General features: G+C 35.9%; 1 protein-coding gene across 1 annotated transcript in view; it reads left to right on the top strand.

Annotated features, from left to right (window-relative positions):
* Positions 1-26,528, top strand: part of LOC148817995 (cadherin-4-like) — a 113,381-nt gene that overhangs the window by 25,604 nt on the left and 61,249 nt on the right. Inside the window, exons 4-5 of the mRNA XM_088937828.1 lie at positions 11,089-11,244; positions 22,089-22,233. Coding sequence (XP_088793954.1) covers positions 11,089-11,244; positions 22,089-22,233 — 301 coding nt within the window. The remainder of the gene's footprint in view (positions 1-11,088; positions 11,245-22,088; positions 22,234-26,528) is intronic.

Here is a 26,528-nt window from a genome sequence, read left to right on the forward strand (position 1 = left end):
CAATCAGTTAATAAATATTGCCAAACTATTTGTCAAGTGTATGGGATCATCTTTTAATTATTCACAGGCCTGTACATTAAATTGTAGAATATTTAGAACTGTACAGTATGTAATAGCTCTTAACCTGTTTTTCGCTTTTGCTTTATTCCAATGGTGCCAGATTTTTTTTTTAATGATGTGATTTTTATAGAGAAACAAATAAAAAGAATCATGTCTTATAACTAGTTGGGACCCTGCAACATTCTCATCTGGATGTGGTCAGTAGTGTCTGATGTGGCAGGCATCAAAAGGGAGGGAGTACATTCCACAGCTTTACACATTGTGTGTAACAGGGTAAGCTGTGGTAAAGAAGCTCAGTAATTAAAACCAAGCAAGGCATCAGCCAAAGAGATTAAAATAAAAGTGGCACTAAGTTTGAAATTAAATACATATAATAATGTAGCACTGAAGAGCATTGTCACATGCTTTGTGTTTTAAGTAATACTATGTATTATTATTATACTTCAACAGTGAACAGTGTATTAGTGTCTCAAAAATATATAACCCCAAAATGTACAGTATAAAGCAGCTCAACATACAGTACTGAATTCAGTGTGTTGTAGGACACAATCAAAAGTTTAAACAAATTTGTACTCATTTGAACATTTTGTGAAGGATTGCAAATCACAATGTGATTCCCACCCATTTTGAGGAACACTGAGTTACTTATTGTTGGATGAAAGGATAAATATTTATGCAGTTAGAAAAACAGGGAATAAGTGAGCTTTAAACTTCATTTGAACTTAACTAGGTCTTTGCATTCTCCACAGTTTGTAATGAGCTCACATCTGGAAGTCATCTGTCAGTTTTCTGTTTTACATTTGTGTAATGATTAGAAGAGCTGTCAACACCATCCTCTGTCACCAGTCACAGAACTCCAAACCCATTCAGCCGTGTTATCCCCTCCAAAAAGCATACCTACGCAGATAGCTTATTTATGAGGATGAGAATAATGCTGACAGTCCTGGGCTGCTGAAAGCCCATAGTCCTAATAAAAAATAAATCCATGCCATTTTTAATTGTGCATATACTACCTGTTAAATATATTTTTGAGTGCACACGTAAGTGTCAAAATATAATTCACAATGTCAGAGTACAAATAAATCGCAGTTATCTGTGCTTATAATGAAACAATTTACAAAAATTGCAAATTGTGTATATGTGCACTGAATGCTGTGTTAAAACTCAAATTCCCTTAAAGTGCATGAAGCCAGTATACTGTAGATCATAATTACAGACATATGGATACATTCACCAATAGACCAATTCTCACACAAAAATATGGACTGCAATTGGGCTACATTTAGCAATAAAGTAAAAAAAAAATAGAGGAACTGAAAAGAATAGTACTGGAGTACAAAGTGAGACCAGTGAAAGACCATACACTGCTACAGACATTCTGAGCAGGTACCTTACCTCTTTGATTATGATATAATTAGCTGTCACTGCATTATAACATTATTAAAGCATCACTGACTGAACTGTCACTCAAAATCTGCCGCAAGACTTGCTACATGATAAATTTGTGAATTTTCCCCCTTTTCAGAAATGCTATATTTAAAAAAATGTGACAGCTAGTTCTTTTAAGAGAGTCTGTTTATGTGCGTGTGTGTGTGATTTCTAATCTATAACAAAACAAAGTAATTCAGTTTCTTTTCAAATCAATGTTCAGTTCTTACTGATATGTAATAGAATTTCTGTGCCAAGGTCTTAATTAAAGATGACAGTTCTAAAGTGGAAGGTTTGACAGCGATGTTACTTTTATCATTACTAAAATACTTATTCATCTCCTTTTAGCTTATGGTGGGCAATGACCTGTTTGTCATTACTCCTACTCAGTGGTATGGTTTCACAAACACTTCTGCATAGAAGGGCTTGCAGGGAACTTCAAAAAGATAAATGACATTCTTGTTGTGGGATGGTGCTCCTTCAGTTGTTGTCTGCTGAAGTCTGTGTGCGTGCTTCTGGTTTTCCCTACCACTTGGAGGGAAGCTATGGGGGTCTTGTTTTTGTAGACTATGTCATATGAAGAACATTAAACCCTCAAAGGGTGGAGCATTGGTTTTATTTTTATTTGGTATGGACAGAATTGCATTTCAGAGTAACATTTTTCTTACAGTATACTTTTCATAAGTTTTCTTTTGTGCTCTTTGGCACAAAGAGGGAAAACAAAGTCTATACAAGTTCATGCTGGGATGCAAGTGTCAAACTGTCATTTGACAGCTGTCATAATAATATTTAGATGAATCGAAAACAAATAACAGAATAATAGTAAATACTTTCATTTGCATTAATTATGTAAAAATATGAATTAGCTTAATCTTTAATAGAAAGCTCTGTCATTTCACATTTCCTCTTTAATGAGTGTTGAAATGTGAAAAATGTGGTTGGTATACTTTCTGGACTCTTGAAGATTCATGAGTCATTGCTTTATCATTGCTTTCAAAACACAGAATTTCTGATATGCAAGTTTGGTACTAACCATTAATCAGATGTTTTATGAGATGCAAATAAATGCATGTGTATTCTTGGAAATCTGCATACATAATGAAGGCAGATTTAATTTCTTAGAAGAGAGTGCCATGTAACATGACCTTTGAAGAAGTATTCTCATTTTCCATTAGTCATTTCATCCTTCTTTAATCATGAGCAACTTCTGTAGGCTTTTCCAGAACTTCTCCCCAAGTGTGGGACATTTACAATATGTTAAGCCATTTAGCTTGTAATGAAAAGTAATGAAAATGTAGTGTAATTACTTAATGTATAAAATATGTAGAACGTATACTTCATATATATACACATATCTGTATTTAAAACCTGTGCTTCAATAAAATTATTCTTAGGTATGGATTGGTTTATTTTCCCATGCATATAAAAGCAAAATACCAAATTTTATTTTCCTCATCAGTCATTGTCATGTGAACATTTCTTTAACTGACTGGTGCCTTGTTCCTTAACTAGTACAGTTTTTTATCGTAGTTTAATAGTCTCCTTACATTGCCAGCCAACTCTGACCAGGATTGCCCAAGCAGGGGTTAATGATTGGTCTGATGCACCCACGGTGGAGTGGAATTGATTCAGGCAGGATATCTTCTGCTTACCATGCAACAGGATCATGTAGGACTTGCAGAGTGGTTGTGTCCTTGCAGAAATATCAGTGACAGATACAGTACTGTATATCACTCCTCCAATTAATCAATGCTAACTTTCCTGTAAGACACTGCAAAGCTCACAGCATGCAAAATGGCAGATGCCTGGCAACAGATGTGTCAAAAAAGTGTTCAGTCATTCTTCCTCCTGAATCCCTCCACCTGTTTTGGTATTATCAACAAGACCAAATTAACAATAGGATATTACCAAATAGAAGCGAATGAAATACTTTTTATCATTAAATATACTACTATTTACATTTTTATTTAGTTGGGGCTACTGATTAATGTTTCTTTGAACATGAATGTGTCTAGGAAAGTTGTTGCATCATGTGCTAAAAGTATTTTGAAATCTATAAGAGCAGCAGCTCTTTGGTGCAGCACAGATAATAAAGCATGAGAGTAATCCTTTACGAATGGGATGGAAGGTTGATATAAAGTGGAATTGCCAGAATAATAGAAAGTTAAAGAAAACAAACAAACCAAATAAAAATGCCACACTTGAGGCATTGTTTCCCATTTTCTATACATAGTTAAGTGTCTCTTCTAGACAGCTGTATGACTGTAAGCCAGTTTTATTTTGCTTCCAAATCACAGTTCCTCTGAGTCAAATCTGGTTTGCAGCATATTTGGAATGTGACCTTCTTCCTTGGTCTAGCAATACAAAAGAGGAGGCACGCTCAAGCACGAGAGACACCAGTGAAAGTGAATCAGGAATTGCAGTAGAAAATAGCACTTCAACCTAAATCGACAAATGCAACGCAGAAAGCTCTGGGCACTTTACAAGAGTGTGCCTGCCAGAGATCTATAATACAGTGTTATATTATGGTGCTCAATAGAAGACTCCCCTGCGGCAGGAGTTGCTTGCGTCTCTTGGAAGTACAACAAATATTCAAAACTGTGTGAACCTGAAGTCTTTGCCTCTTGGGTGTTTAATGTTGTTCTCCTACTTCTATGGAGTGATGAGTCTGGAGTGGGCAGCGAAACAAGCAGTCTACTTAAGGGAAATCATTTGCACACCACATGAAACAGGAGATTTAAAAGAATGAGCTCAACTGTAGCTTCAAACACTGCCATCATAAAATACAAAATACTGTAACTCTCAATACAGGCTTTTATCTGGGGTGTGTGTTCTCTGTATCTAGTTATTCTAGGTTGGATTCCCTAGGTGTGAGCGAACTGTGAACCTCAGCTGCAAAATAAGTATTTTTACCTTTATATTTAAATACGTTACTAAAATATTTTCATAGCTTCTTCTAAACTATCCACAGTGATGCAAATATACAGAAAATATTGTGGTTCCTATACCTTGCTTTGGGATACTGTACCATTAAAGAAGCTATTTAAAATAAAAGTTATACTTCTTATGATTAAACCACCCTAGCACTAAAAATGCTAGTCTGATGCATAATTACAGACAATACTATTTTAGGATACATACCCACATCAATAGAAACTTCAAATTAATAGAAATTGTTAGTGTTAAATATTGCTTTTTGAAATGCATTGTCACAAGGAAACCATTTTGAGTGAACATCAGGGATGGGCCACTGTTCCTGTATATCGCTGTTTGATTATTTTACTCTGTAAAGAACAAACTCACAAGCCATTAATCTTGGGGACCATAAGAGGTGGCAACTTACACAATAGAAAAACTTAATATTGCAAAATATAAAAACAATAATGTAGCATGAAAAAATATTCATGAGCATCAGAAGTGAACAGTATATCTAAGTGTTTCCTATTTTTGTGCATGAATTCCATATAAAGAATATCAGGGTAGTATGCACTGCTTTAGTTGTATTGTAGCTGTTTATTTCATATACTATATTCTGTTGGGTGCCAGTGGAGAATAAAATAACTGATACATTCTGTCAGTGCCTTTTGCTTAATTTTCCCTTGGGAGGTAATGGCATGATAATTTCTCATTTGATTCAGTTTGCTTTGCAGAGGTAGCTAAGCTCACTGATAAGATCTCCTTAAGACCTGACAAGTTGTCAGTAATGAAGGAAATTGCTTTGATCCGACTACAAATAGGTCATTTAACCAGTGTCTGGTCTGTGCCGAGAGACGTTACACTTTTTTTACATCCCGTTTTTTTCCACCAAGGAAAAAACTCTGCTTTCATTATTAGAACTCTTCAAAATGAATCAATTTATCATTCATTACCCATGGGGACACGACAACTCAGTGAATCTGTAGTTCTTAATTTTCTTTATTTATTTAAAATTCCATTTATATAAAAGACATTATGGAAATGTGATGACGTCGGAAGTAGCTTCGTAATAACATAAAAGATGTTATCTATCTGCTTGTATATCTGTCTTTGTTTCTACAATACAGCTCTATCCCAGGGTCTCCCCAGAGAAACAATGAAATACAATTTGTCACAATTGCTGCACTCATTCAGTTCTAGGCTCCATGAGCTAATAAAAAGTATTTATCAATTAAAGATAATCAAACACTCAAAGGATGCCTAAATTATGCCTTTAAGACACAATTTAATAACTTAAATGTTGTACAGGAATGGATAACCACACCTCTACCATATAGAAAACAGTGCCTTTCCATTTGAACTCTTAAGTGAGAATAAACTCTGTTTGCTGTATACAGTATCTATCAACTCCTATCTCCCTTCCCACATTGTAGACAGTGCCCCACTTTTACAGAACTCTCAATGAATGCTTTGTAAGATTTTGAAGTCTCTCTATCCATATTTTCATATTTTGTATCTGTATGCAGTGTACATGCAGATTTCTTTCCCAGTTTCAGCTTCTTTTGTTATGAGTACATATGACCAGAAGCTCACTGAAGTATCTAGCAGGCATTCCGAGTTAAAAGGGCCCCGATGCATTTGGTTAATTGTTTTGAATAAAAGAGTGATTTAAAGTATCAGATTCTCAAAAGAGAAGTTGATGGGACGTGGAAAGAAATCGGGAGAAATTAGGATGAAATTAAGAAATGGTATCATGCCCTACTGGAAAGGTTTTATGCAAAATTTTGCTTGAGGACAGACTGAATTAATTTCATTTTTATGCATGGTTCCTAGCCCACACCCCTAAAATGGAGAGATTTTTTTTCCAGTTCACTGTCTGTAATTATTCAGCCTGCCTTCCAGCAGAAAGGATATGGTTATTAATTTTCTACTGTTAAATCCCCTCACTGCTCTTAAGCTCAAAGAAAATAATAATGGATATAGATAAGGAAAATAGATTGGAATGTAGAATGCAAAATGTTGAAAGTATTTGAGGCAGAGCACAATGGAAATAATGTTAGTTTTTGCTCTTAAAAACTTGTGTAAGTGTATTTTATGTGACTGATATTGTTAGCTTTCAAAACACCATTTGAGTTTCAAAATTCACCCTAGAGATTTGCTGTTTGAGAGCATGATCATTTCAGCTATCAAAATACACCATTTTGAGATGAGCACTTTTACAGCTAAAATATTAAATCATCAACTTATCTGATGCTTTTTATTTTTTTATTTGGCACTTACTATATTATTGCTCTTGTGAAGTGATATAGTTTATCTATTAACAGCTATCATTATGTTAGAACTTAGCTCTTTTATTCAGTACTCGGTACTGTATGCTCAGCACTCTGTAATATTTAGCACTTAGTTATGTCAAAGGGAACTAGCCTTATATGCCTAAACATGCATTTTTAGTGGTATGTTGTATGCTAGTGTCAAACCCCTCCTCCTTCAGAGATGTAGCTGAGAAGATTTTCAGCCATTTTTCTGTCAGAGAATTAAAATATGTTATACCTACACTGTATGGTATACCACATACTGCAGAATTAATATCCAAATATATACAGTAGCAGTAACAGCAGTGTATTTAGAATACAGCCAAGAGTAGCAGTGCAGTGATTCTATATACAGGTTTGAACATTTGACTTCTTCCTCTCTTTGTTCAGGAAGCAAATTGTATGATGAACAGAGAAATAAACAGTTTATTTATACACAAAGCTTTGCAAAAATGTACAGGGAATGTGACATGTTTTAGCACTTAATGTTATACGATATGTTTATGAAGCATATACTCATTTTTCTGCATTTTTCTTCATGACTTTGGAATAACTAAGGAAACCAAGAAAAAGTTTCATGTTCAGTTTATTCTCAATCTGTACTCTATGAAATTAACGTTAGTGTAAATTACTTGATCCTATGACAGCTTAGGTACAAATCTCACTTGGCTTTAGTTTTGCTTTGTTTCTTGTCAGGCGTAACAATTTGAAATAATTTGTTCTACTTTTTTATTGCATGGTGGAGTGGCGATTATTGCTAACTTCCTCTTGATATCGGGAGTCCCATCCTGACTTTGGCAGTCTCTTATGTGGTTAATGTGTTCTCCCTCTGTTTGCTAGGGTTTTCCCCATGAGATTTAATTTTCTCTCAGCTCCCCGTGAAATGTTGAATCGGTTAATAAGTGACTCAGACGTTGGCTTGTATTGGCAATGACCAGGTATACCATCCAGTATTACATCTTTCTAGAATAGACCTTGGTCGGCCCCTTGACCTCGGCCATTAGGATTTCTAATCAGGATTAGATTGACAAATGGCCAACTCTTTCTTGTGGAGAGGAAGCTTTGTTCAACTAAAAATTTAACATTGTAGCTTTAAAGTGCTGAATGATTTTTACTAATGTGGTCTTCTTGATTAATATCTTCATGTGGAAAGTGATATCCTCCAGTCATATTTATATATAGCGATATACTGTAGAATAGATATTGTGCTGTGACTATGTGCGGCTTTAGCAGACTATAGTCTGAGGTGTGGATGGAAATTTAGACTGACATCGCCGGTACCCTCCAGTAATGTACGTACCCATCATGAATTAATATCCATTTTATACATACTTTTTAGACTTGTCTTTGATTTTTGCCATTAAGTTTGCTATTTGATTTACATTTCCCCCAAGGAATATTTCAGGACTCAAATGAGTTTTGTTACTGAAACATTTTTTTTCTTTAGGAAGATGTAGTTGTCAAAACGTCCAGCAGCTGACAAGAAATAATCTATATTAATCTGAAGACCTGCCATAAATGTTATTGGTAGGAGGGAGAGAGCTACACACAATTAGAAGGAAGTTTCTTGAGAGCAATGTGTTTCAAAAAATAGGACTACATTAATACCCTAGCCATGCTTGTAATGACACAAGATCACTGGATTAAAGGGCTTGAACCCATTTTAAGATAATTTTAAAGATTCCTCAAAATGAAACCCAATTACACTACACTCGAATCAAAATCAGAGAGGAAGAGTGGGCACATTAAAACCTTTCAGCACACTTAATGCACCAAATTGCTCTTTATTCAATCTGGAGAGCTGAAAAGCAGCACTCCTTATTTGGTGCCTATGTGTTCCTCCAATGAAATTGTGCAGAAAATGTTTGCACAGCTCTATGGTGTATTCATTCTACTTCTATAATTGAAGACTATCAATTATTTGTTATTAGGTCAGATAAGAGCAAAGGGTGCCTAAGAGCTTGCTGAATGGATTGAAATTTACATGGAATATGGGCATTAGACTTAATTTAGATGCAGCTGCTCAGACAAGGGCCGAAGATAATAACCATGGAGTTAGATCTGATTTACATGCACCTTTCTGGGTTAAGGTGATTTGATTTACCATATACACTTTATTACTGGGATTTTTCATACATAAAAATACTTTTTCTACCAAGAAATTCAACGGGACTTTTGGGAAGGTGGTAGATGTATAAAAACACATTTCTTGGTAAAAAGGGAGAGTTTGGAGAGTAGAGTTTGGAGATGTATTTTACTAGATGTGTACTTAACGGTCAGTTTATCCTCATTGTATTGTTTAAAGCCCTTCTGTGCAGCATCTTTTTTTTTCCTCAGAAAAAAAAAACATGCATATTTGTTTCTCTTCTAGATTGTTTTGCTCAAAACTCGATCATTAAAGCTATAAAATTCTTTGCTGAAATATAAGTGGTAATATGCACGTTGACATTTATTTCCACTAAGACAAATATAAACATCATAAGGACCGACACCCTGTTTCCTACAAACTAAAATATTTCACTATGCATCAATACACTATACAAAATGAAAGAGTATACAGTATTAGAGTGTCAGATAATATAATAAATGAGTCCATTTTGTTAATAAATAACCAACTGAGGTCATGAATATATAAAGAAATATTATGATATAGTTTTGGTAATTGCAAAGGAGGGCAGCAAGATACTGTACATCGCCAAACCAAGGTAGTTGTCTTATCCTTTTCTTGCTAGAACCAAGAAAAATGCTTTGGTGTGCTTTGTTGACTAGGACTCACTTTTCAAGTTAAAAGGAAATCTTTGCTACTACATGTTAAATAATGATATCAAAAGAGTGTCTTGCAAATATGTGTTTGATGACAAGTCACCCCCCACCTCTCTTTAGCTATCAAATGTTAACAACTTTTCTCTGTCAGCCTCTTCATAGTTGTAAGAAAATTAACATAATCCTTTAATTTATCTGTCCACTTACATATTAATTCATTTAGCTCGGCATCATGCTTCAATGGCTGCATATTGTGACTTAAGTGCTGTAAATAATGAGTGTGCTTGCCATAAAACAACATCTTCATGGCGTGACAGAGACTCACACTTCCAGTGCTGGCCTTTGTAAACCCTGTGAATATTAAATATTCTGGATGGGGAGCAGTGTCTGTGTGTAAAAGAGTTAAGTGAGTAATGAAACAAGCTAAAATTAGGCACCAAGCGCTTATGCTTTAATCATTACTTCACTACACAGAATACCAATAACAAAGATCCATGGGCCAGCTGAAGTTAAATTAAAAGAGAGAAAGAGACATACTGTGGAATATTTATTATGCGTAGGTCAAATACATATGCTTGTATTTAATGGAAGGCTGGAAATTTATATTTTCCTATGCATATACCTTACATAGTTTTATTTCATGTCTTAATCAAATGGTGTGGAATACAGTATATTATACAGAACTAAAGTTTCTGCTCTCATCTCTAACACAAACAAACATTAGTCAATGTCTATCATAGATAATGTATTGATGTTTTGCCATTAAAAATATAAGGGATATGGTCGGCTCAGAACTCTCCATCTTTGTGTCTGAGACAGTTTCTTGTGGTTAAAATCTGATTTAATTTGGTTCTTCTATACAACAGAATGATGGAATATCTAGCATCAGTTTACCTTGACTAAGATGTCCCCAAAATTGTTACAGAGTAGCAGATACTGTAGATATCCAAGTCCTGACTTTATGAAAAGTCTGTTTGCTAAAAATAACTAAGGGTTGTGCTCTTTCATTTTCATTTATTCTTTCAACCATTATCACAAAGCCTTTTATTCCTTGTAAGTGATGTGGAAACCTGGATCCTATCCTGATAGCAAAGGGTACAAGGTGGGGCTTTCTTCTAGACTGGCAGGGCACACACACAAGCACATGGGACCAATTTTAAAGACACCAATTAGCCTAGCCAGCATGTTTGCAAAACCTTTGTGAATAGAGGAATAATCTGCAAACTCCACACTGCCCTGAGCCCAGAATTCGAGAGCTGTGATGCACCAGCTTTAACTGCTACACCACTATTTTTAACATATTTTGGTTTGACTGATAGAAAAATAAGAGGTTACAGTATTAAGGAATTTGTATTTTTTAATGTAATGTTAAAAAAATCAAACAATAAAGTATATAGTACACAAATTTCTTTACATCAGTTATAACTTCTCTGTATTATGACTACTGTATATTTTGAGTGATTTTGGCTCCAGGATTTGCACTTTAGTTTTTTTTTTAATGAAGTACAATATAGCACCTCTCATAGAAGTGAAAAAGGGTAGGCCATTACTGACTCTTTAGCAATAGAGCTTCGCCTCTAAACCTCTTCTGTGTCTTATCTCTTTGTAGATCCGGTCAGACCAAGACAGAGAGACTCTGATTCGGTACAGCATCACTGGAGTGGGTGCTGATCAGCCCCCTATGGAGGTGTTCAGCATTGACCCAGTAGCTGGAAAAATGTTTGTCACTAAGCCTTTGGACCGAGAAGAAAGAGCCTCCTATCATGTAAGTATTGGCAATTGTAATATCTATACTCTGCACCATCTGCAGTATCCTTATTTTATTGATAATCATAAAATAAATAATAATACAAAATAAGAAATTATTAAATGGTAAAATAAGTAATACATAAAGGAATGTATTATGAAGTGCAATTTCTGTTTGAATATTTTCATTACCCAATTGATAACATGATTTTTGGCAGAGGTTTTATTATGTGCTCCTTACGAATTAGGATCCAGTCAATTTCATTCTTCAATCTGTCAATGACTTTACATGCCCATTTCTTGACATTTTTCTAGATGTGATAAATGAGTTCTTATTCTAATTATAATTGAGATTGATATAGAGTGAGAATGTCATTCTTTTTTTGTCTCCCGTGCTTCATCAATATCTGGTTAAGTTGCCCTTGATGCTTTTTATGTAGTTCATATGAACATCTGTGAGGAGGACTTCGCATTCCTGTAGACAATTCCTGACCAACACTGTTCCATCATCCCCATCTTCACCACCAAGTCAACAACCTCTTGGGGTGCACTGACTTCTAACTCTCATATGACCCTACAGCCTTCCCTTTAATCAAAGTTTTGAACCAACCTCAAAATCACCGTATCTTTTAAAAGACAACTTATAGCCAAAATATTGATAAGGCGTATATTTAAAATGTCTCTGTATCTTATGAAGGTATATTTCCATTTTCACACAGATTCTACACTTCGTCACAAAAGTCCTGTACATTTTGAACATGGTACCTTGTTGAAATATAAACTTAGATGATGTATAGGATATTGGACTTGTCTTTGATAATATTCATTAGTTTTGCTTTCTTTTGAAACAAACACTTTCTTTTCAACTTCTGGGTCCTTGCTAGCAGAAGAGATATGCACTCTTCCAGTCTGCTAGTTTCTCTCCTTTGTACCTTATTTCACTTAATATAACACAGCATTGAGACCAGCTGCATATCCGTTTATATCATCAGCCTTTAGGTAGCTGATGGCGATGCCCCTACCATGATTCATTTCCGCAGTCTTGCTGATGGCTGTCCTCACTTAGCTTGCTCTTTCAAACTTACTGGTCTTTTCTTTTTGGTTTTTTATGTTGCAATCCAGTTCAGTATTTCCTTGGTGCAGCAGTGGTTCCTGCCTCTTGCCATGGCTTTGTCATATTTATTGGGACATCCTATTACTCTTTTTAAACTAGAGCTATGGTTGGAACCCAGTCATTTCTTTTTTTTACTTCTTGTTATTTCAGGCATATTTGTTTGTATGCCTTTTTTGGGTATTGCGAAGGGGGTGGCATTGTGGAGCGGTGGTTAACATTGCTGCCTTGCCAAGCTGAGGCCCAGGGGTTCAATTCCTGGGGCGCCATCTGCATTGAGCTAATGTAGTACTGTATGTTCTCCCTGTGTTCACATGGGTTTCCTCCAGGTGCTCTGGTTTCCTCCCACAGTTCATGGACATACTGGTAGGTTAATTGGCTTCTGTAAAAAAACGTCCCTCGTGAGAACAGTGTTTGTTTGACTCTGTGTTTGCACTGTGACGGGCTGGCGTCTTGTCCAGGGTAATCATGCCTTGCACTCATTGCTTGATGGGATAGGCTCAGGCTCCCCACAGCCCTGTATTGGATAAAGCAGTTTATAAAATGGACGTATATTGTGAAGGTTAGAGTAGGGTGCTGCGTCAGTGTGTAACATACAGAGGAACAATTACAGATTAATACCATGCTGGAATTATACATAAAATCTAACTGCTGTATTTGTGGTATCATTCCTCTTTGGAGGCTCTAAGTTTCTCAATCCATATAAATACTAGAGGCAAACTCCACTGTACAAAGACCCTTTTAAATTAATTTGGCACTTCACCTTTCAAATACTCTTCTGCCCATTTTTGTATTTCAGGCATTTGATTTTCACTTTATAACATTAATTGGCCTTGTATACATATATAATAGAAGATAATCTATCCTATCTGGAGGCTATTTTCTTCACTTTCCTTGGGAGATACATTTTTATGAAACGTCACTTTAGTTTTGTTTAATTTTATTGTCAGACCTGCTTTGACGCTCGTTTCATTTCGTTTTTATAAATAAGAAGAGGATTTCTCGGCAAAATCTTCACTTGCAGAGATTCAGAGAACCTCAGCTGTCAATTAGGAAGAATTTTCTTTTCTCTGTGTTGTCTTGTTCATAAAGAAAGTAAGTGTGTATATTCATCTTACCTGTCAGACATAATGAAAAAACTGTTTTGTTGTTTGTTTTAAAAGTGTATAAAACCAGAACTAAGTCTAGTTTCTGATGTATATGGCTGTCTATATATATATCATTGATGTCACTCTTCAGAACATATTATTTATGCAAGTAATTATTTATATTTATTAATTATCTCACAGGTTAAGAAGTGACATGAATCTGGTTGTCATTGTATATTGCAAGTTGCAAAGTTTATAAAGCTGTTGACTGCTTCCTATTCAAGCACATTGAACAGTATGTTCTACAGTAGTGCTGTATCATGGCTGTCTGACAAACTGTCTGGTATACTACGTGGGCTGTTGATTTAGAACCAAATAATAGAGAATGGTGTCTGTTAAATGATTGCATTCATAAAAGTCATGGTTCTGAACTGCAGTACAAACTGAAGACAAAGATCCAAAGTTGTTTGCTTTGGAAAAGCTCTGCATGGCAGACATCACAGTGTAAACTGCACATGCAGTACCTGAGTGCTTGCAATCTGCAGTGCACCGTCTGCCCCAAAGTAAAATTCTGTGTGACAGAAACGAGCGACTCCACTGAATATGGCCTTTCTTTGGTGCACTTTGTTTCCTTCTGAGTTTCTTGGAAAACTGGCACATGGAGGAACAGGAAGACTTGCAGAGCTTGCTCCTCCAGCACGTCAGCATTCCCCCCCATGACTGCTGTCTTATTTTGCTGCCAGGTTTAATAACCTGCAGATTGAGCTGGAGGCATTGTCTAGTTCTGCTGCTTTATCTGATGGCTTTTTCACTGTGCTGGGAAGACGGTAAACAGCTGCTCCCTCTTACAACATTTATATAGTGTGTCTCCATAAATCATTGAATCACAATCTGTTTTTACCGAACAAGAGACTTCCAGAATACAACAGCAGTATCGCAAACAGAGAAACAGTAGAAGTACAATGTGTTCAGACGGCCCCCACGCATGGCTTGAGATCCTCATTTTGTTATACATGGCTTTTTTTTCCCCTGTAGCTGTGAAATAAATTGCTGTTACAATTTGATATGTACAAATCGAAGCAGTATTCCAGGCACTCTGGCATCACTTCATATATACAGTATATAGAATTTTCTTTTTAAACCCATTTCCTTACTCTGTTGCATTTTGTGAGGTTCACCCCATTTGCTAGGTTTTAAAAAAGGCATGACTTGCCTGCTCAAACTAATTGACTCAGTCAGGGACAATAAGGCTCAGTTGAAAAGGTTAGATCTTTTTTCCCCTCAGTTAAGCTTGTCCCAAAGCAGGGGAGATGCTAAAGTTGATATGTAATAAACCCATTGCATTTTTCTAAAATCATCCAGAAATGGAACATTTTAAGCAACCTGAATTTATCCTCACCTAACTCACATATACACATAAAATAAATATAGCAAAGTTATAGATGGCGGGTTTCATGGTAATAAATTCTTAAACACATTTCTCATCGCTGTAAAATGCTTTAATGAAACCCAAGGGTGTTTTAAACCACAAGTGCAAGGTCTGAGCAAATTAACTTTCCTAGGTAATCAGCTGTAAAGTTTTCACCCCCTCCAGCTCGAGTCCTGAAAGAGGGAATGATAGTCATTTACATTTGTGCAGAGCTGTAAGTTACTCACCACCAGATGAGGAAAACTGACTAAACAACATCCTCTCATGTGTGACCTTCGTATGTCTAAGGCTAGTTTTCATTATTTATTAGCCAAATGCAGAAGTCTCTTTAAACCATAAAGAAGTCATCCTAATGAAGGGGAGAGTATTCAATACTGCTATTTTGTATACGTCCTACAAATCTGTACAATTTTAAATGCTGCCGTTTGTGATTTTTTTTTCAAATGCATCGCTATTTATGCAGAAATAGTATTTGTCAGCAGATTTTTTTGGCAGCAAGGGTCAAAAAATAACCAAACCACAATAATAAAACAGCACACAAATTGGTGGCTAAATTACACTAGGGGAGGAATGAAATATCACACAGCCACACCTGTCAGCTGTGCTCCTATTACAAATAAAGTGTAACAATCGGCTGTTCAATTAAGGCATGAACCTAAGAACAGATAACCTTGTTTTCTTATTAACAGGTTGTTGTTTTAATTACCAAACTGGATCAGCACATACGTTTAAAGGGTTGTAAGGTTTGTAAGGTTAAGGTTTTGCGATCTTCCAGTCATCTTTCTATCCATTATGGAAATTTAGGAAAGTATTATCAACTCTTACTTTTTCTCTTTCTTACTCCCCAGTGTATTTGTTTATTTTTGTTTGTGACTGAGACATTTTCTATTTGCCAATCCCAAAACACAAAATCCGACCGTTAAAAAATCCTGTTACTAAGCCTAACTTTGGTGTTTTGAACTGAGCAGTTCTGACTGTTTTCCGAGTGAGAGCGGGGAAGAATCAGCACCTCATGTAGATGATTAGGCTTTGAAAAGCAGTTCATTTGGAAGGCTCAAGAATTTTTAAACTGGACTTTCTAAAACTCCTAAATAGTCTCCTGGCAGAAGCTGAATTGGCATAATTGTAAGTAAAGAGGTGGTAGAGTTCAAAACGTGACATTAACATTGCTGTGCTAGTTTGTCAGTGCTTCTGGAGCAGTGCCCATGAAGGAAACATTTTCTAGCAGGGGAGTTTTTTTTAAAATTTCAAAGAGCCTTTATGGTTTCATTTGTAAAGAAGAGCAATACAGGACGGAGGATTCATTTTGTATGACTCGGAACACATTCTGCAAGGGATTGCAAAGCAAGCATACCTGCCAACATTTAAATAATGGTAAAGATTCACTCTCCACACTTTTTGTGCACCAAGCAAGGTTCTTAAATCACATGCTTTCCCTGCAGGATACGTCAGACTATAGCTTTACAGCTGAGAAAACAGATTTTGTTTGTTTCTTTGTTTGTTTGCTTAAGTCTGTATTAATATCCAGTGTGTCATGTATAATTAAGTAGAATTGCAGGGTGATCTTAGTTTTGTGAATAAAAACTTCTTAAATTCACTTCTTAAATTGAAGAAATGAAATAAATTGAAAGTGAATAAATGAAATACTGTGATTACTGATGTAGTTCAGAAAAGTTGATATTAGTCACACAATAAAACACATTAATGTCTTAAATTGTTGCATAAAAAGTATCGAGCATTCCTTTCATTTATTTGATGTTCCAGCTTCGACTTAAACATCAGTAAACTCAACGCAAAATGCCAATCTGGCTAAGATTATATTTTTTAATAACTGTAAAGGAAACCATTTTACTTTCCAATAAAAATCCATTTGATTATTAATATTGCCAGAGACAAACACTTCAATTGTAAAAATGATAAATTGCACTACTCCATTTTAGCCTGAAAATAAAATGTGAAAAACATAAAGTTACTGTATCAAAAACCCATCCTCTGAGCCAAGTCGAGTACAAATTCAGACAAAATTACTGCAAAGGGGAAACACTGTGTAATATGCAACATCAAAATATTGCACAATTCCTCATTGATCTCCATCTGGAGCCAACGGTGACCATTTTGTCATTCTTTTGAAGATAATAACTTTAATTCCAACACAGAATTACATTTTCCATTCTTTAAACACTGTGGTAATCTTTGACTTCTAATGTTATTGAATTACCAGATCCAACAGCAGAAGTGATAACTTCCTTGACACCAGTCAAGTGTGTTCATTGCAGTCGTTGTGCAGGGATATTGGGTGCACGGCAAGATCAAACAATGTGCAGGAAAAAGTAAAGTCAAATTAACCTCTGGAAGACCTGTAGATGCAATTTTTTATGGATAAAGAATCAAGAAGAGAGACATGCCTGAAGAAGTGAATTGAAATAATTCCATTTTTTTTCCCAAGGCTACTGCTATGGCAAAGACTGAAGAGTTTTTTTTTGTCAGCTCAATTGTTGATGTGATCTTTTCCATGTTATCAACATACTAGCAAAATCAAAGCTTAGACATTTGTCTGAAGGTTTGGCAAACATGCTGAAACCTCTTGACTTGGCCATAGAGTTGCATCTGTGACTCAGTTGTATTTGTTGTCCTTTTACAGGCTGAAGCCTGTGTAAAACTAATACAGCTAAAAAATATTTACAATGATGTAGTTATTTTCATCCCAAAGCTTAGGTAGGGGACTCAGGTAGGTGATGTGTAGCAGCCATTATACATCAGAATTGCCAGTATGCAGCAGAATGGGTAGAAAATAAATTGAATTCAGTAGTTGAATTAAGACAGAATTTTAAGTAATCCTGACTGTGGAACCCGAGGGTAAAATTTATCCAGATTACCAAATAGTCAAGTTTAACATATTAACCAAAGATCACATATCACTATAATGGGGCACTGATATGAAAACTGACCTACCAGCACCAAGTACAGTGCATGTATTTACTTGGTTTTCCTTAGAGGTCTACCAGACGGGTGTCTGTTGCTGTGAATGACATTGAAGAAGGGATCAGAAAACTTTCACAGTGATGAAGAGGGCACACTCCAAAACCAAAATGAAAGCTTCCAGTACTAGGAAAGGGAGCTGTTTTGCCTGCAGGCCCTTTGTGTTTGCATGTGCTGGCCAGGCCAAGAATCATCAAGCAGAGAAATATGCACAGTGTGATCTTCTCCAGCAGGAATCACTTCACAGTCTGTCTGCTGCACCAGTTGAAAAGGTCAAGGTTTGCTTTCTGAGTTGCAAGATTTAGGAATGACAAATAGGAGAGGTCTGGGTTACAAGCTTTATATCCATGTAAACCTACCCCGAGATATTTTACATAGTAACTACTGTACTATTTTCATCAGGAAAAACAAGACTCTTCTCTCACATGTAGTGTATAGTTGCTCAATTATTTTCATGCCACACATTAAAGAATTCAGTCTTACAATGTATTCTTTCTAAAAAAAAAGCAATTTCTTAACTCAAAGGAGAGGATTAGTTTGACTGTCTGTAGAAAACAAATATCTAAATGCTTTATTCTGGGGAGGAGGTCTTGTTTTTAGCAAGGTTTGTATTAATTAAATGTCTCTTAAAGCTTTAGAAATGTCCAGAAAATGTCCAGGATAATTTCTTTGCCAAGCTTCTTTTATTGATTAGAATTTTAAAAAAGTCCTGCTATTATCTGTATAGTATATGATCTGAAAGAGGCTTCATAATTGTAGCTGTGCTCACCCATGGTTTCACTTCTTTTGTATGACGATCGGGCATTATCTGTCAGGATCTGCCTAGACTTGTCATTCTTTAAACACAACAGGGGAGAGATGCTTTTGGATAAGCTCAGGCTGAGATTCTGATGCTCTTGGCTTCTACACCTGTGCCCAAATACTATCGGCTTATTCAAGAGCCACAATCAGGAATATTGAGAAAAATTAAAGACTGTTCTTAGAAAAACAAATCATAGCCTTTCGCCGTAGTGCCTGAAATAAAACAGATGGTTCTGAGTCATCTATTCAAGATTTATTAAATGCTTAGTACAGACTAGATCTATTCATCTTTCCATGATTTATATATATTTGATAATTGTGCTTCATGCATTGCTTTGATTGTGAAGTGCCAGGTTTTCTTCTGCCTGTATAACACAGAGGTTATTGACGTAGACATCAAAATGAATGAGCTATATTTTTATATATTGATTAGGATTTAGAAAAGTAACTTAAAAAATCCCTAACTTAAGAAGTTTAAATTAATATGATTATTTTTATGTTACTGCTGCTGTCTGCAGCCCTTTAGCTCTATTGTACATTATACTGTCATATGTTAGCATTTTGAAAAAAAAGTATTTATGGATCATACGAAAGCTTTTTCCTCATTGTTTTATTACCTGATTGCATTCTCATGTTCTCTTATTACCGGGATATAATTTTGCAGGTAAGGATTCTTTCTTACTAAGATGAAAATACCTATTAAAAACTGAGTAACTTAACTAATAAAGATATCCCTTTGGAGCTAGCGTTGGGACCTAATGTACCACGTACTGGCAGTTCAAGTCCATGTTATTCCATTAGGTAAGGTTAGGCCTCAGGTTGAGTCTCACAACTGCCTGAATACCTTGAGGGTGGCTGTAGTTTCCTAGACACACCTGTGACTGTGAAACACTGGGAATTGTTGGGTACCTTTAAAATCACAGAGTTGTCTGTTATGGACTCATCATTTCTTCAACCCACAATAATTTTCTTGTACGCTATCTCTGGGGTTCATGGCACGAAAACTGGCAGATGGTTTTCGTTTCCATAGGAAAGAGCATATGTTCTTTTCTCATCCTATCATGGTACAAGAGTCATCATGATAGGCCAAGTCAATTATTATACAGCAGTACCAAATTAGAAAATTAAATTAAAAATTAAAAAGGGTAATTTCCAATTTAAAACAAGAATATTGGCAATGGTACAGTATATGTAACTTTTAGATTATACTCCACTTAAATCTTATGGTGTGGTATATTAAAATTTTTAATGAATATTAGGCCTCTATGCAACTACATGTTAAATACATTTTCATGTTTAAGTGAAATTAGAAACTACAGGAAATATTTACTGACTTCCATTTGATGTGTTGAGGACCTTTTCAACTGAGATGAAAACTCAGCAGAAGATATTATGTTACCTATTCATATTCATCTAAGTAAACATTCCTGAGGGTGCGAATCAAGTGTATTCAAACAGAGGGAAGAACAACACATGGATCTGAACACCAGGAAACAAAGATCCAGCTGAGAATATTGAAATCATGAAAGCCAAAGTTTCTAAAGTCTTTTTTTTCCTTGCTGTGTAAAGTAAGTCGATCTGAGTGTGGAAAAGAAATAAATATTTTATTAGATTCAATGAATGGTAATTCCAGCCTCTTTCCTTATTAAAGAAAGCAAATGATTGCAGCTACAGGAAAGATGATGCTTAATGGACAGACCATTTGGAGACAAAACAGATGAAAGTTCACATACTTCCATTAAGCAGGGAATACAAGTCTTTTGAAGAATGTTTATGTACAGTACAACAGAGTAGAATGATGCTGTGGAAGGATTCAAACTTTAAAAGCTTAAGTTTTCTTTCTATTTGAGTGGCTTCTGTGACATTCAGTGAGCCTGTTTCCGAGAAGGTTTCCTCAGCTGGGCTTACTGGCATACCTCTGTAATTAACTAATACTGCCATGAAAGAAGGTATAGGTAACGTGTATTCGGCTTAATCTGGAAATCCCAATGCTCTAAATGGCCGTCACTACATTTCTACAGGCGATTGTTATGGCCACAGATGATGTAAAGAAAAAATAGAGCATGTTATTAAAATAATACTATTTAATAATTAGTAATTGCTTACATTTGTATTTACATCCAGAAGAATCCACAGGACTTCATTTGTGTGGAAGACAACTACTTGATCTGTCACAGGAGTGCTAAATCCACCTGGGTTATGCATGACAGCTATTCACTTTATCGCAAATCAGGTGGAGAATTAAACATTTTAATTAAGGGGAACATTTAAGGAGGCCAGATTGTGCAAGCCTAAAGTGGTAATAGGCAGAACACCAGGGTAACACCCCCTACTCTTGTGATCAACACCATGGGATCTTTAATGGCCAAGTAATCAGCAGCATAGTTAAATGTCTCCTTCAAAAGGCTCACAACCTTAGGAACAGTGTCATCCTTCACCATACTGGGGCATTGGTATGGAAATTCAGGTCTTCAGGTCAGGTCTACCAGCATACAATATCAGGTCAAAACGTAATTAGCTTCTGAGATCTTCTGAGATGAGACTAGTAGATAGTAAAACCATTTTCAGATCTATGAGAAGTGTACAGAAGACTTGATCTGTTGTGTACTGCAGATGTGATCTGTTAGATGTTTTTCCAGTAACAGACCATACCTGCCTCTTGCAGTTCACTAATAACTGAAGCATAGGAACTTAACTGATTGGAATCCAAGAGTTTACCCACAAGTCAAAATCTATTAAAAACATAACAAAAGAAAGGTTACAAATGACACAAAATGAATTGGCCTGGGTAGATTGGTTGGTGTCTACTAGATAATTGATCTGATGATTTCATTCAGAAGTTTTCAATAGAAGCCAAGGCATCAGCTTCATGAGATAAGTTGGTAACGTGTTCCACTCTCACAACCCCTCATGTAAAAAAGTGCCTCCTTTGCTCAATTTCTAAATTAAGGTCCCTATAGTCCAGTGCATGTGCAGTAGAGTTGTGCTGTGCAGTCGTTGTGCACTGTGTTTTTTACAGATTAAAATTCTGTATACCAAAACTATGGAGAATAAATATTTCCTTAAAACACTAAAAGGTGGAGAAATAATAATTAATCGTATTGTACTCTTAAAACCTGAATACTTAAAATAACTGAGCAAGAAACTGAGGAGCAATGCACCAGAGAGCTTTATACCAGCCCGTTTTCAAAACAAGAGTTTAAAACAATGTCATGCTTTTCCACTTAAGGTGATTATAATGGTTGAAAAACTTGAAAAACTGAAACAATAGTTTTAATTAATGTTTTATATTTTTGTTTTAGGTCACAGTGATTTTACTGTTCTGGTAAACTCGTGTGGATTTTTTAGAGCATTTCTGCGCTGTGATAATATCCCTGTCAAGGCTCTGGGGTTTCCAAAGGGAATTGAATGTGGTTCTGAATAGTCTAACTGTGGGCTTTCTTTGTCTCCAACAGCTGAGGGCGCATGCAGTGGACATGAATGGTATCAAAGTGGAGAATCCCATTGATCTCTACATCTATGTGATAGACATGAATGACAACAGGCCGGAGTTTCACAACCAGGTCTACAATGGATCAGTGGATGAAGGATCTAAGCCAGGTAAAAAAATAATAATAAAAACTCTTTGAGAGTTATGAGCTTGACGGAAGGCTTCCACTTTTCCTGCAGTTGTTGTTGTAAAGTTGGCACTGATATTTGTGAAACAGCACCGTGTTTTATAGAGCCTGCTGTTATACTTTTACCGATCATTGCTTAGCAATTGTTTGCTTGTATAATAGTATGATTGAAAGGGCTCTTTTTATAGAACAAATCCTAAATGTATCTATAATGTGCAACTTTTTGTAAATTGTCATTTACAGCTTAATAAAATAGATAATGTTAGAATCATCATCACTCACTGACAGTGCAACAAGATATCCCAGTAGGAGATCTTATAAGACCTGTCTGCTGAATAGGATCCTACCCTGTACTTTGTAATCAGTAACTTAATCAAGATGAAAACCAGTTAAAGAGATTCATGCACATCATAATTTTAGACAGCATATTACATGAATAACAAACTGAGTAGCAATGCGCCAGAGACCTTTATACCAGCCCATTTTCCAAACAAAAGTTTAAAATAATATCATGCTTTTCCACTTTAGGTGATTGTAATGGCTGTTTAGGGAAATTATCGTCTTAAGGAGAACTGCATAACGTTGTGTTATGGAGCTTTAAATTAACAGCCTAAGCTATTAAATCCATTTGGCGAATGTATAAAATTTGATCTCAGGATCCTACATTGCAGAATCTAGGGTTTTGTTGCAGGCTGGTAAAATTGCCTAGAAAAGCTCCCGACACATCAATGCACACGCTCCTGCCTGACAGCAGTCTAATGCAAGTTCCTCAGGCATAGACCCCAGGCCTCTAGTGACTCCTGACTAGTACACAGAATGGGGTTCTTTGAAGCAGACTTTGCAGCTTTGCTGAGTTCAGCATTGGGAATGCGTTAGCTATGTTTTCTTCAAGGTGCTTTAGCTCATATACACACTTACTCTACCTCACCTGAAGAAATTGCTCATTTCCACACATTAATTGGACCTTTGCTGGAGGCCATCAACAGGAAGATGAATTTGATTTGTTTCTGTATTTTTTTTACCTTAGCAATTCTGTTGACTTGGGGAAGAATAATTTGTGCACTGGCTCTTTTTATTTATGCATGAGGGTTTAGAACTTTCATTTTCTTTTTTGCCATACTGGACACCTTATATTCCTATGTCCAAAATTAATCTCCTACAAAGGGTGTTCAAAAGGTTTTAAAAACTCAGATATACAAAATCAAGCAAAAAAATCTCCCCATTTAATCCACAATGTATCCACAGTTTATCTCAACAAAGTTTGCTATTCTGAAGGTCTTTTATCCTTCAGGTTTGCAAATCTCTGATAACAGCTCTTCTGTCTTTTCCTTTAACTGCTGGTCAATGGCATTCATTAAGGAACATTCATCTTGAAACCTTGTACCACACAATGCAGACTTCTCATGTTGGAACAAGTAGGCCACCTGGGACTAAGACAAGGCTTTGGGTCTAAACCTTCTTTGCTGAGTGGCAGCCTGTGCAACCCTAGGTCTGAGAACTTGAGTGCTGTCCATATTTAGTGCATAGTATTGACTGGGTCTGTAAGTCAGCATTATATTGAGCAGTGATTATATTTTGTTTGGCAAGTAATTGCTGAGAAATACCTATATTGAATCACAGAAGATGCTTGACATAACCTTGCCATTAGAGGCTGAGGCGTGCATTTTATTAGGGGTTAGAGATGCTGGTCCTTCCACTGCATTGATTGAATCCTTGTCTCAAGATCCTTGCAAAGAACCCATTGTCACTAGCAATCAGACAAGATAGACTCAGCTAGAATTGTGTGAAAATGGACTTCACTTTCTGGTAGTGATCACGTGAGCCGAGGCCCACAAAGACATTTAAACGAAAATTGAATCATTGTCTCTAAACACTTTCGGGGTTATTCAGAAAAATAAAAAAGTCTGTATTGCCCTGCTAAAACTCTGTGGTAGCATTAAAGAAATCACTGTGATGATATATACAGTAATATGATGATCACATCAAAAGGGCACATTAAAAGCGATGACAAATTACCAGCAAGTGTCAAGTAGCCAATAGAAGTCGGTATACAAATGAAAGTACCCAAGTCTGACGACAGAACTGATGGTAAAATGTATGGAGGTAATAGGTTGCAGAAATCACATTAATTTCACAGAAAGGCTAAGCTGAAACTCTGCACTAAATAACTTATTATTCGAAGAGAGTAGCTTGTGAAAAATTCAAATAAATGATCTGTATTTTCTCACATGATTTAAAAAATGTGAAACAGGTATTATTATCAAGACTGTAATTATCCTTGGTCACTGTAGTGACAAGTAGGAAAGTGTGACTGTTTTCATATTTTGTTTGTTGCATTCACAAGTTAACAAGTGCAAAAATCCTAAATACTTAACAGCACATTACAGTAATCCATTGGTACATCCTGATCATGATTACTGTATTTCTTGTATTTCTAACAGAGAAGCTGAAGCGCTTTTTAGTTACACTATTGTCTCACTGTCCTGAAAAAAATCAAATTAGTTTTTGATTAAATGCAGAAGTGCAGATTCCTGCTGTGAAATAAACAACTTGGGAATCCAAATATTCAATATTTCAATTATAACAGAAGAACGGTTGCAAACAAGAGGAAGCCTTTCAGTCATCTAGCCCATTTGGTTGTTAGTAGGTAAATTGATCTGAGGGTCTCATCCAGCTGCTTTGTGAAAAAAGCCAAGGTATCAGCTTCAACAATATGTGCCTGGGTAGCTCGTTCCAGTTACCCATGAATCTTTGCGTTAAAAAGTGCCAAACATTGTCAGAACAGACATTCCCATTCTGTTTCCATTCCCATTCCATATAAAAGCCACACGTTGAGATAAACGTGTGAGGCTTGGCAGGTGTCAATATAAACTAGCCGACAAAATGGGTAGTAGAGTACAGTCCTTTGCTCTCATATTTCACTACAAAACTTCATTTACACAACAACAGAAACGGTATATATAATACATTTGGATTGTCAAAGGCTTTTGAAAGATCAACTCTCAAATTACAGGTGGTACTGTAGGCATTCAGGGAAACACAAGTGTTTGGAACTTTCTTATTGCATAGAAAATAATACAAATAATTGGTGATTAAGTGAGTCAATGTAATATTGGAATAGCACAGGGATCTGAACTAGGACCACAGCTGTTCCAATACCAGTTTGTTTATACCAATAATATAGATACTGGTATAGTTAATAAATGGGTCAAATAGAAGAAATTAAAAGAAAAGAAGAAAATAAAATTCAACAAGATTTAGATAAAATTCAAGACTAGGCAAACACCAGGCAGGTGAAGTTTAACAAAGACATGTGCAGGTTTTTGCAAACAAACAATCAATACTAAATGGTAAATGGTAAATGTAATGGTGAACTAAATGCTAGTTATTTAAGTTGAGACATCAATTACATCTTCAAGACATAATGGGGAAATAAAATAAAGCAAAAAATGTTTGGATACATTGTTAAAAGTATATGATTTAATTTAAATGATGTTATATTAAAATTATATATTGTAATTGTTAATCCTCATTTAGAATACTGTGCACAATATTTTCACAGCATTATATAAAAATTATTACTACACCAATATATCTGGTAACATGATTTCTGCACATTTAAGAAGATTCTTTTGAGGATTTAAACTGACGTGGCAAAGGCATAGTATTAAAGTGCTTTTTCTAGATCACAATATCTCCTATTGGTTTTCTCTCACTAGCTTTATTGCCTTTTGGTGATAAGATGAAAGCTTCAAAAGATCAATATCTAAGCCAAACTTTGGTAGAAGTGTTTTATAAAGTACTACATGTGGTTTTATTCAATCTTAAATGGAAGAGCAAAACCTACAGGAACCCCGTATAGAACATACTGTATATACAGTAGGCTCTTTGATATATTTTATCGAAGTGTGCGCCTGGCAGTGATGTGTACAGGGAAAGACAGAGAGGTAAGTTAGAGATCAGAAGAAAACTCTGGGCTAGTCTGACAGCAAATGGCATGTCTTGAAGTACCCTAACGGTTCCTCCATAAAGAGCAAAGAGCTAAATAGAGGAACATGATCTTGTTCAAGTTCAAGTGTCTTTTGCACGTTAGTAAGATTTTTGGGAAAGGTGCACTGTGGAGTCCAGACTAGATAAAGTCTTAAGGAGCTTTGTCAGGACACACTGCTTTGCAGCAGCAAAGCATTCATCACTACATCCAACGCTGCCTGTCTTGAGTCTCCAAAAACTCTTGCTTCTATCATGGTGGATTGCAAAACCTATTGATCGCCCTTTAGG

Source organism: Atractosteus spatula, chromosome 19, assembly GCF_055471065.1.
Source record: "Atractosteus spatula isolate fAtrSpa1 chromosome 19, fAtrSpa1.hap1, whole genome shotgun sequence".
Taxonomy (NCBI): Eukaryota; Metazoa; Chordata; class Actinopteri; order Semionotiformes; family Lepisosteidae; genus Atractosteus; species Atractosteus spatula.